This window comes from Pelodiscus sinensis, chromosome 5 (assembly GCF_052426305.1).
Source record: "Pelodiscus sinensis isolate ZL-2025 chromosome 5, ASM5242630v1, whole genome shotgun sequence".
Classification (NCBI taxonomy): Eukaryota; Metazoa; Chordata; order Testudines; family Trionychidae; genus Pelodiscus; species Pelodiscus sinensis.
Window position 1 is genome coordinate 55,609,778 of NC_143056.1, and position 12,127 is coordinate 55,621,904.

At 40.7% G+C, this 12,127-nt stretch overlaps 1 protein-coding gene across 3 annotated transcripts; it reads right to left on the reverse strand.

Annotated features, from left to right (window-relative positions):
- Positions 1-403: 403 nt before the first annotated feature.
- Positions 404-11,117, reverse strand: ZNF770 (zinc finger protein 770). Of its 3 annotated transcripts, none has more exons than XM_075927010.2 (2): positions 10,986-11,117; positions 404-5,109 (listed from the first exon to the last, which is right to left on the reverse strand). In XM_075927010.2, the coding sequence occupies exon 2, from the start codon at positions 4,968-4,970 to the stop codon at positions 2,856-2,858; it is 2,115 nt and encodes a 704-aa protein (XP_075783125.1). In that variant the 5' UTR covers positions 4,971-5,109; positions 10,986-11,117; the 3' UTR covers positions 404-2,855. The 3 variants fall into 3 exon arrangements, with proteins under 3 accessions (XP_075783125.1, XP_075783123.1, XP_075783124.1); XM_075927008.2 differs by lacking the exon at positions 10,986-11,117 and adding an exon at positions 10,440-10,804; XM_075927009.2 differs by lacking the exon at positions 10,986-11,117 and adding an exon at positions 10,343-10,804.
- Positions 11,118-12,127: the final 1,010 nt, after the last annotated feature.

Below are 12,127 nucleotides of genomic sequence, written 5' to 3' on the forward strand. Positions count from 1 at the left end.
ACGCGGCTTGAGTCTGGACGCAGGGGAAGTTTTTTCGGAAAAAGGCTACTTTTCCCGAAAAAACCCCTGAGTCTGGACACAGCCTAAGTGAATGATACTTTCATTTGGAGGGATGAGACTGTCTCTTCATAATATTTAAACACACTGATGTATGGGGAAAATAAAATATCTGGTATAAAATAGAATACTGGTATCGGTGTCTGTATAATAGTTATTACAATTTTCTTTTGTATATTCCATTAGTGTGCTTAGGTCTGTACAAGAAGATTAAGAAGTTATCATGGTTGTATTCCCTAAACTCACCCTCAAGTTGGATTCATTTAACAGCAACACTCTCTAACTTAACCTTGTTTCAGGTCATTAATGTGAGTGACTCTCAAAACTTTAAAACATGAGAAGTCTGTTTCTTTTTAAATATATATTGAAAAGTTTATTTCTTTTGTAAAGCATAAAAATGGTTTCAGAAACAATCCTATTTATTCTAACATGCAGCAGTATGTTAGTTACTGTGAAATCTAATCTTTTACCTTCTCCTTGTCAAGTTTCAGACAGTTGGTCTTCAAACCTCTAGAGTCTTCAAATGAAATGCATAACAAAAGTACGTACTACATAAATAAAAAGTTTTGTTACAGGTATTTCAAAAGAGCCCCACAGCACACCTCCAAAGCACTTTTTTTTTTTTTTTACAGTATTCTGTCTTTCAATATGAACAATCTGAAAGAATGAGGGGGGAGAGAGATGGGAGACAAGGGGGAAATATGTCTAAAAATATAATCAATAGCCAAGTCTGAGATCATACCAGAAACACCATTTTTCTAGTTTTACTTTCCCTCAGGGTACATCTAGACTGAAGGCTTCTTTCAGAAGAAGCTTTTCCAGAAGAGACTTTCCAAAAAAACTTCTTCCGAAGGAGAATGTCCACAGTGCCAAAACACATAAAAAAAAAGATCTGCTTTTTCAAAAGATAATATCCATTCAGTGTAGATACTATCTCACATTTAAGCTGTGATTACTATGGATGGAGTAGCCACTAGGGTACTAGTGCTTTTTCTTCTTTCCTCTTCTTTCGAAAGAACTCCCTCTTCCCTGTCCATAGACGCCTTTTTCCGAAAGAGTTCTTTAGGAAAAATCATTCTTCCTAGTAGAATGAGGTTTACCAATGTCAGAAAAAACCCTTTGTTCTTTTGATTTTCTTTCGAAAGAACTCAATAGCAGTGTGGATGTAAGTGAAGTTTTTCTGGAAAAACTGCTGTTTTTCCGAAAAAAACCCCTGCCATCTAGATGCACCCTCGCAGGGACAGACAATCTCAAGATAAGAGGAAATTCTTGCTTCATTCAGATAAAATATTATATAGTTTTTAACTTAATCACTTCAAAGACTACAAATATAAGTCAAAGTTCATTTACATAAATCTGGATCTACTTTCTCACCAATTTTCTATTATTTGGAATAGTTGGAAAATTTAGGGTTCAAACATTCAGAAGTTAAACAAAGACAAACTTAGCAGGAAGTTTTTCTGAGGAAAAAAAAATTCTTTATCTACAAGTTCCCAGAGTCTCTTTTCCCAGAATGTCCAAAGTATTTTTGCTCACCCATTCTTTCAACACAAGGAGAAAAGTGAGCATATACCACAAGAAAATGTAATACTGTTAACTACAGCTTTCATGAATACAAAAATGAATTTATTTCATAGGAGCTAGTAGTCATTTACAGTCCCATTATTTCACATTATAAAGGAATGACTTCCTGACAACGTTGTTTGTCAGTTATCACCTTATCCCATCCTAAGGAATATTTCCTTAATTTGTGTAGTGCTCAATACCAGGAAACAAGGAGGCTGTTACTCAGAATTTTGGCCTTTCAGAGGAAATATATATAAAGTGTCTGAATGGGAAGGGGATGCATTAATGTCATCATTATATGAAAAGGCGGGGAGGGGAGGGAGACTACATTTGCGGATTAATTAAGAGCCTCATTCACTACTCTTGATTTAAAAACACTCTGAGTACTGTTTAGATTGTTCCAAAAAAGCTAGAAGAGGCAGGGAGTAAGACTGGAATAGTCAAATCAAGTTAAGAGGATGGTGCTGATTCAGAAACAAACTTTTCACTATTTTTATGTGCATATGTTCAATAAAATACCTAGCTCTTACATAGCAGTCTTCATCCATAGATCTTAAAGTAGGTAAATATCATCTTTGTTAACCACATGTTACTGTTGTGGAAATTATTCATCCCTCCCCCACGCTTTCTCCTCCACTTTTTCCTCTTCCAACTCCTTTCTTTTTCCTCTTATATTCACTTGCTGGGAATAGACAAGGTAAAGTAGATGCAAGATCTAGTACTCATCAGGCACAGTATTCATCTTATACTTTCAACATACATGGAGACAAAGTGAAGTGTGTCAAGGACAGTCCTTTTACATTTGCTTTTTGGTAGGTGCAGTCAGAAAGCATATGGTCATAAAATAACTCTTCTGGATGGGGAAGAGGCACAACTTTTAAGCACGTGATTTATATTGCACTACAGATTGCCAAAATACTTTTACGCAGTAACTACATGTATTCACAAAAAAACATTGCTGAAAATTTTCAAACATCAACCCCTATTTATCACAAGCATTTTTTAAGTAGACAGTCTAAAAACAGTACATTAACCTTCCTTCAGGTCATCTCTGACTGGTTTATGGAAAGTGACTACTTATGTTAATCTGTTGTAAACCAGTTCATAATTATGTAATCCTGAAGGTTTAGATTTAAAAAAAATGTCATTGGACACCATCACTTCTGCTGGACACAAAATATCTTCTAGTGTTTGTTATTCCACTCAATGGAAGTCCAGCAGCCATTCTATCTTTAGGATTTCTTTTTAAAGTGAGTAAGGTGATGCCTTTTCAAATGTGGGGCCTGTCTGAAAGTTTTACCACAAACTGAACATTCAAATGGCTTCTGTCCAGCATGCATTAAATAGTGTCTTTCAAGTTTGGAAGGTGATTTGAAAGTTTTTAAGCAGACACTACACTGATAAAATCTTTTAATAGCTTCACTTTTTTCCATAACCCCAGAAAAATCATACCAGTGACTATAATGGCTTTGCTCCGTTTCCAACAATTTACTGCACAAATATGGCTGTGAGTTTCTACTGCTGGTGCCAAGAACAAAGTCCCCAGACTCTAGTTCAACTTTGATTTCAGCTGCCTGGTTTGACTGAATCAGCTCAAATTCTGGAAAGCCGGATGCCTGTGAAGGTCTCTGGGAATAACCCACCGACTGAGAAGACTTAAATTCAATGTGATCTCCCTGGTGACTAAAAAGTTTGTTCAGATTTTCAAATTCCACCTGGCAAAGAGGGCTTTCATATGGTCTCTTTTCAGTATGAGTGAGCTGATGCCTTTTTAAGTGAGCTGACTGTCTAAATGTCTTCCCACAAACATTACAGCCAAAGGGCTTCTGTCCCGTGTGAATAAGATAATGTCTTTGAAGTTTGGATGAAGAAGGAAAGATTTTTTCACATCTGTCACATTTACACACTTTGTGTCTATTATGTATATTTTTAGTAGGAGCTGAAAAAGCACACTGAAGTGATGCTTCTGGATTATCAAAGAAATCAGCATCCAATGAACCATAAAGAGAGTCATCTTTATTATGCACCGAATCATCCATGTTTAACATGCTTTCACCAGCAATCATACTTTTTAAATTACTTTCTAATTTATGCTTCTGTAGGTGCTCTTGCCAGGATAATGGCATGACAAATGTCCTTTTCTTTTTATTGCTAATTGTATTGTGCCTGGCAAGCTTGCTATGATAATTTTTAAAAGCGTTAGGGGAATGATCAGAATGCTGCTCATTAGATACAAACAGGTCATAACTTTTAAAGTGACTTGTTTTATTTTTTTTTCTGTCAGACAGAGAAGAATCTGATGCCTTTTCTCCAGCATGTTTGAGCTGCATTGGGACTTTACTTTTAATGTTGGCTTTGTGACTGTAGGCTGGTTTGCCACAGTTCATATTTTTGCCATCTTTCAGGTAAAAACATTTGTGCAAATTTAGAACTCGCTCTGTTTCAAAACATTGCTCACAGACTGGGCACTGAAAAGGCACAATATAAATAGAATGAACATCAAGTGGGTCATTCTCTGGGGACTCATAAGTATCCACATTCTCAAAATCATCCTTTTTTCCTTCCAGCAAGTTCTGAGGCCTAGGGTATTTAGAAGTCTTTGGTCTGTAAAGGACTCTGGGAACAGTTTTATTTCTAACATGGAGTTGCTTGTGCTTCAGGAGTTTGCTCTGGATCTTAAATCCCTTCTGACAAATACAGCATTGGAAAGGCCTCTCCTCTGTGTGTGTGAGCTGATGGATTTTCAAATGTGTTGACTGCCTGAAAGATTTACCACACAAGGAACACTTAAAAGGTTTCTGGCCAGTGTGAATCAGCAAGTGTCTTTCCAGCTTAGATCGTGATGGAAACATCTTGTTACATGTTTCACACACATGAGTTTTCTTTCTCCTCCTGGCACTGTGGAGATTATTTGACTTTGTGCACTGATGCAGCATCCACCGCTCTTCTGTGGTAAAAGATTTCTGGCAAATAGAACAATGAAACATTCCACATATCAGCCCATCTTGCTTGGCATCTACTGATTTTTTATCTTGCTTAATATCACTCTGGTAGTTTTCATTATGAAGCTGTTGATGCTTTAAGAAAGTGATTAAATTTTTGAAATTCCTATGGCAAACATTACATTTAAAAGGAAGCGTGTGTGTTAGCTCATGTCTCTCCAAATGGACTAGCTGTCTAAAAGTTTTATGACATACATGACATTCAAATGGCTTTTGACCAGTGTGTATAAGATAATGCCTAGCTAATTTTGATGGGGTTTCAAATTGTTTGTAGCAGATGTCACATCTATAAGGCCTTTTCCTGGGTATCCTGTTAGCTGTTACACACTGCTGAAGTTCGAACATTTTAAAAAATAAGACTCCTGTTCTTGTCAGTTTCTTCAAAAATGTATTTCAATTGAAATCATCTTCACAATACTGAGAAGGAGGGCTGGAACTGCAGCAAAGTTATCTTACAGAAGGATTCCTTACATTCAATGGATCCCTAAAACAAGAATAAGAAACAGGTATTTTAGATTTTCTCTTGCCTTTTTGACAAAAAACTGCAGTTATTTAACTAGAGTAAGTTATATTTATCTTGGTTTAAAATGCTTGCTAGACTAAGCACAAATTATAGCATGTATTAAGGAAAAACTGGACTATTCTATAGAAGAGGAGAGTCAGTTAAAGTCATCTGTAAATAAGATTCATTTTAATTCAGCCTATTTTGCTGCATGCTATTCCAAAATCATATCAATTTCAGCTATGATAAAAACTTATATAACACACACACATTTTTAAAAATAGTTGTTGAGGTTTTTTTAGCAATATATTTTCCATCACTATCTTCACTGTGAATAAATATTAGTTATTAGCAGCTTTGATTATAAACTAGATGTAACAATTGAGAGGATGGAGAAAGCAGAAAAAACTTGGAGATTCTTGAATCCCAAAACAGTTAAACTGTACTAAGTTAAATTATAAGAAGTGCCACATTAATATTCCTTTAAACTGAAGTCCAGAGAACAAGTACCATACATGATTCTGCACCTCATCACCTTTAGGAAGGAGAGCATAACTCATACTCATGCAAGTTGGTGTCCTTTTTGCTGAAACTGCCAAAAAAATGATAGTTAGCATTAACTGTTAGCCATTTGTGGGATGTGATCAGCTGTCCCTTTGAAACTGGACTCCTATTACTAATTTATTTGATAGACCACTTAATATATTTGATATATCATAATATACATATAATGGTATAAAGACATTTGCTCACTCTGGGTATGTCTAGACTACATGGCTCCCTTGACGAAGCCATGTAGATGAGTTTACTAGACATAGGAAAATGAAGCAGCGATTTAAATAATCACCGCTTCATTTACATCAAAATGGCCACCATGCTGTGCCGATCAGCTGTTTGGCGGCACAGCGCACAGCGGGGCAGTTTGGATGCGCCGTGGTTGACAAGGGAAGCCTTTGTCGACCGCTCCGGTAAACCTTATTTCACGAGAAACTTCATTCTATCGACGGAGCCACATAATCTAGACATACCCTCTGTATTTGACTTGTATTTGAACCAGTGCATGTGAAGTGATGGATAGAGCTCTGCAAATCTGTAGAAATCTGCTTTTTATCTGCTGACCCTGGGTTCCGGGGAAGTGTGGAACCTGGGTCAGCTGGGGAGTCTCCCGCTTACCCCGGGCTCCATGGCTTTGAAATGCACAAAAGCCTCTGCTGGGGACTCTTGTACATTTCAAAGCAGGCACGCCCTGAGTCAGTGGGACTTCCCGCTGGCCCTGGGCGGCACGCAGAGTTCCGCATTCCTCCTTTGAAATGTACAACCTGCCCCTATCAGTTAACCAGCAGGGGCGCAGAGGCACAGATAAACTAAGTATCTCGTGGCCAGCTAGCAGCTTGCCCTTACAAGCTGCAACCTAGAGTTTGAATACCCCTGTGTTAATCAGACTAATCACATCTATTTCTACACGACTAGGACATGGTCTTTGGATTGCTCTCCTAACAGATATTAAAATCAATACTATATTTAATTTTGGCCACAAGAGCATGAAGAAGCATAAAATCAAAAAATATACCTCCACTGTAATTTTGAGGCCAAAATATTAATTCAAAGAAGGTCTCCAATTCACCCAAGAGTTTTGCCCTGTTGTCACTAATCTATATTCACACATACTTAACTCTCTACTCTAAAATAAAAGAATTATCATGGTCCCAAGATACAACAAAACTCATTATGTATCTTGTAGAATTAGGTCTATTAATTGCAGTTAACTCATGTGATTAATTAAAAAAATCATGATCAAATACAGTTTTAATCTCACTGTTAAACAACAGAATACCAATTGAAATTTATTAAATATTTTGGATCAAATACAATGACTTTAGGGCTGTCAAGTAATTAAAAAAATAATCGTGATTAATTGCGCTGTTAAACAATAATAAGAATACTATCTATTTAAATATTTTTGGATGTTTTCTACATCTTCAAATATATTGATTTCAATTACAACCAGAATACAAAGTGTATAGTGCTGATCCCGGGCACCACTGCCCCTTTGAAATGTCGTCATGGTGTTTCAACGAGGCAGCGCTGCACAGCTGATCCCGGGCTCTGCACGGTGCTGCCCCTTTGAAATGCCACAGCAGCACTGAAAGGCACGGCAGACTCTGTGTGGCGCTTGAAACACGGCATCAGGATTTCAAAGGGGGCAGTGCCACACAGCTGATCCCGGGCTCTGCGCTGTGCTGCCCCTATCGGTTAACCCGTTAAACCTTGATTTAACTGGTTAGCCGATTAAGTGGGATCCCACCTATCTTCTTCAGCAGCAAGGGATGAGCAGCAAGAGCTGTCAACCCAATGAGTGGGGAAGCTGGCTTTTGCTCTTGTCCCCCACAGAGCTGCTCCCAGGTACTCGTTTACTGGTACCCAGTAGAGATCACCTGGTAAGGATGATGCTTAACGGGTAACTAGTTAATCAGTTACCTGTTCACATCCCTACTCAGTCCTACTTCTTCTTCAACCAATCACTAAGACAAACAAGCTTGTTTACATATATGGGAGATAATGCTGCCTGCTTCTTATTTACAGTGGTACCTGAAAGTGAGAAGAGGCATTCACATGGCACTTTATTTAGCTAGCATTGCAAGGTATTTGCATGGCAGATATGCTAAGCTTTCATATGTCCCTTCAGGTTTTGGCCACCATTCCAGAGGACATGCTTCCATGCTGACAACATTCAATTAAAAAAAAGGCATTAAATAAACTTATGACTGAACTCCTCGGGGGAGAACTGTATGTCTCCTGCTCTGTTTTATCCACATTCTGCCATTTATTTCATGTTATAGCAGTGTTGGATGATAACCAAGCACATGTTCATTTTAAGAACATTTTCAATGTAGATTTGACAAAACACAAAAAAGGTACCAATGTGCGATTTCTAAAGATGCAGCTTCTTTGCATTTGACCCAAGATTTAAGAATTTCAAGTGGCTTCCAAAATTTGAGAGGGAAGAGATATGGAGCATGCTTTTAGAAGTCTTAAAAGAGCAACACTCCAATGCAGAAATTAACAAACCCAAACTGTTAAAAAAGAAAATCAACCTGTTGGTGATGAAAATTATTCAGATGAAAATTAACATGAATCAGTCTATACTGCTTTGAATTGTTACCCAGCAGAATCCATCATCAGCTTGGACACATGTCCTCTGGAATGGTAGTTGCAGCATGAAGGGACACATGAATCTTTAGCACATCTAGCATGTAAATATCTGACAACACTGGCTACAACAATGCCATTGTAACACTCACAGGTGGAATTGAACCTGGGACCTCTGGAGCTTAGAACATGAGCATTTACTGCAGGACTACTCAACTTTGAAAGCCCAGGGGGCCCCGATGATACTCACAGCACATGCCAAGGGCCACAACTTAAGCATGGTTGCATATACATGCAAATATATATGCAAAGAGCTTCCTTCACATTGACGGGCATGAATACAAAGCAGCCAGCACTTCTCACAATGCCCCAGTGCTCCCGGCACCTCCTCCCTGGGGGCTAGAAACAGTGACACCCTGTACCCGTCTGTTCCAGCCAGATTGCCCATTTGCGTCTTTCAATGCTCACCCCACCTGGGAGACACCTCTCCGCTGTGGAGTGTGTTCCCACTGGAGGCCATGTTCAAAGGATCCCACCCACGGACTGCGTGTTGAGCACCATGTAAACCCAAACTGCACTGTGGGCTACAAACAAATGGGCCGTGGGCCACATGCAGCCACATGTTGAGTAGACCCGATCTACTGCATGAGCTAAAATCCAGCTAGCTGGTAGCTAAAGTCCTATAACACTCATTATTTTCTCTATAAGTGGTCTCAGTGCCACTAGATGGATCAGTACACCATTCCCAAAAGAAGTGTAGTTACACCACGTGAATGCCTAGTCCCACTTTCAGATGACATTGTAAGCAAGAAGTGGGCGGCCATATCTCCTGCAAATATAAACAAACTTAACTAGCTAAACAAGAAGTAGGACTGAATGGAACTGTAGGCTCTCTAATTTTCTGTTGTTTTTGAATGCATGTATTTTTGTATATAATTCTACATTTGTAAATTGTACATTTGTTGTGATAAAGAGATTGCACTATAGGCCTTGCATTAAGTGAATTGAAAAATACAATTTCTGTTGTTTTTACAGTGCAAATATGTATAATAAAATATAAAAAGTGCAGTGTACACTTTGTATTCTGTATTTTTGTAATTGAAATCAATGTTTGAAAATGTGAAAAACATCCAGAAATATTTATATACATGGTATTCTATTATTGTTCAAAGCATAATTAAACACTATTACATTTTAACTGCTTGACAGCCTTAAAAATATAGAGCATGAAAGTGCAATCCTAGTTGATTAATCTACAAGATACATGGCATGCTACAGAGATAAGAATCTGAACACAATGTCAGGTGTCTTTCTTCACTAGCTGTCCAATTAGGAAAAAATACAAATCTCATTGATACAAAACACTATTTACCAGATACATTGTCTCCACCCATAGTTGATTGGAAATGGGCCAAAAACAGAGCCACTTAGGCTAGAGAGGGCATACCACTCTCTCCCCCTCTCTCCTGGATTTTCCCATACATGTTTTGAAACAGTCTATGAAGCCAAATAAAATTGAAGCAATGAACACCACACTGGTACCATGTCTAAAGGAAACTTAAGGGAAAAAAGACTAACATTGTTTGACACCTCACACCAACCTTTTACAGCTAAACCTATGATCAATCTCAATCTAAACCTCCCAGACTGACTCTTACAAGGGAATTATTTCTTGCCTGCTCCTAATTTAGAGGGGCACAAGGAGGAATTTTTAAAAAATGTTTCAGATACGCTAAAGACCAGCATTTGCATTATGTGTGTGTGGGGGGGGGGGGGCACACGACAGTGAGTTCCACTAGCACTAACCCCCACCCCCACCCCCAAGCAGTGGCAGAGAGGGGACAGAAACTCCCTTCTCACAGGGGAAAGGGAAGGCTGCTGCGGCGACGCTTCTTACAAAGGGATGGGGGGACGATCCCAGTTACAGTCGGGGCCCAATCTGCTCCCACGCCAGCACTCCCATGAACGTGACAGGGGCCAGGATCGCAGGCCCCTGTGAACAGAAAGGCCAGAGAGAAACCAGCAGCAAATCGACGCTTCCCCTCCGCTGGGGGCCGCCTCCTACCGCGCGCTGCGGGAACGGCCGAGAGCAGCGGCGCACCGGGCTCCCCGGGAGGCGGCAGCGGCGGCCCGCGACGCAAGGGCGGGGAGGGGGAGACAACCTGAACAAGCGGCCGTTGCGCCCTCGCCTTCCTCAGCCCTCGCACGGCTCCTGCCGCGCAAACGCTCCCCCCGGATGGCACCGCGGCTCCAGGACTGAGGGAAACCCGGCGCTGAGCTTTCAGTTCCCACCGATCAATCGCGGCGCTGCTGGGCGGGCCCCGGGAAGGGTCTGGCTCTAGCGCGCCGCTTGCTGCTGCCGGGGAGACGCGGGAGCAGCTGAGGCCCCTTCCCTCACCAGCAGAGCACGGGGTCAAAACCAGAGAGACGCGATCCCGGCCCGACCTGGGTAGGGACCGCCCGGTGGTGACCTCCCCAGAGATCTGCCGCGCTCCCGCCTCGCCACAGGCGATCCCCTCCCCTTGCTCCAGTCAGTCCTTAGGCAAAGCTCTCGGGTGGCTCTAGTCTGGCCCTGGATGTTTTCACCACACAGGGCGTGCGGGTTTTTTCCCCCCAAAGGGTTTTGTTGGGAGGGCGGCTTTAAGCCTGGCCCCTGCTGATCAAGGGTTGTGCCCTCTCTCAGTGAAACACTGTAAGATCGCACTCACCATCAAGGAGGCCAGGTGGGGAGGATGCTTGGAAAAAGCTTGCGCGTTCTGTAAGGATGTTTTGCAGGCAGATCACTGAGCAGACAAACAGGGTAGGGGCCTCCCTGTAGACAGCCCTCAGAAGAGCTCAGTACTGTGGAATTGTTGTTACTCCACAGGGAGGTTCTCACTTGGGAGGGCTGGAGCTAAATGCATGAGCCTCTATTTGCAAGAGCTAAAAGTTACTTAGCTAGCTTGTAGCAACATTACTCTCCAAGTTGTCTCAGTGCCTCTAGAGGACATAGCACCACACCTAGGAGGTATATGGTACAATTTCAGTTTTCAGGTATCTAGGTTGTCTAGGCTAGGGAATGGGATGGAGTGTATCAGTGGAAATATTACCATACTGATATAGGTCAGTGGTACATCATCACCTGGAATACTGAATTCAGTTCTGATCAACTCATGTCAAAAGGGATATGACAGAAACAGAGGAGTTCAGAGATAAATGAGAAGCACTGAAAAAATCCATAGATGTTTACTTAGAAAGGGGATGAATAAGAAGAAACATGATAATACTATGCAAAATAATGAATGATACAGAGAATGTGGATCAGGAACTTCTGCTGACTTTCTCAAGACAGGAAAAGGGTGACTGTCACCACATCACTAACCCACATTCCTCGCTACCTCAGTTTCTTCTCTTAGACTTCTTAATGACTCAGGAAAGCTTTCACATCCACTAATAACAAGCCTTTTGGAGCTTTGGTTTATTAACATAAAGCTTAGCGTGAAAGACTCACTATTGAGGTGTTCCCTTCAGTCAATTTGTTCCCTGTTCTTGAGACTTTCTGTTTGGTACTAGCTCTCTTTATTCCTAGGCCATGTCTCTGGAAGAAAAGAAGATTCTTTCTGTAGTGTTGCTCATGACACCTTTCTATTCTTTATTAAGCATTAGGCTTATAGAGTCAAGGGCAACTGGTGAGCTGCATTCATGCTTATCAAACATACCATGGAGAGATGTGATGCTCCTTCATTCAAATGTCCTCATGGGTAAGTTCTCACAAAGGCAAAACTTTCCATGATCTACATGAGACTAAGCAGACAGAGAGATACCATAACCTCCAGAGTTATGACCTTCAAAAAGTCCATTCAGCTCTGAG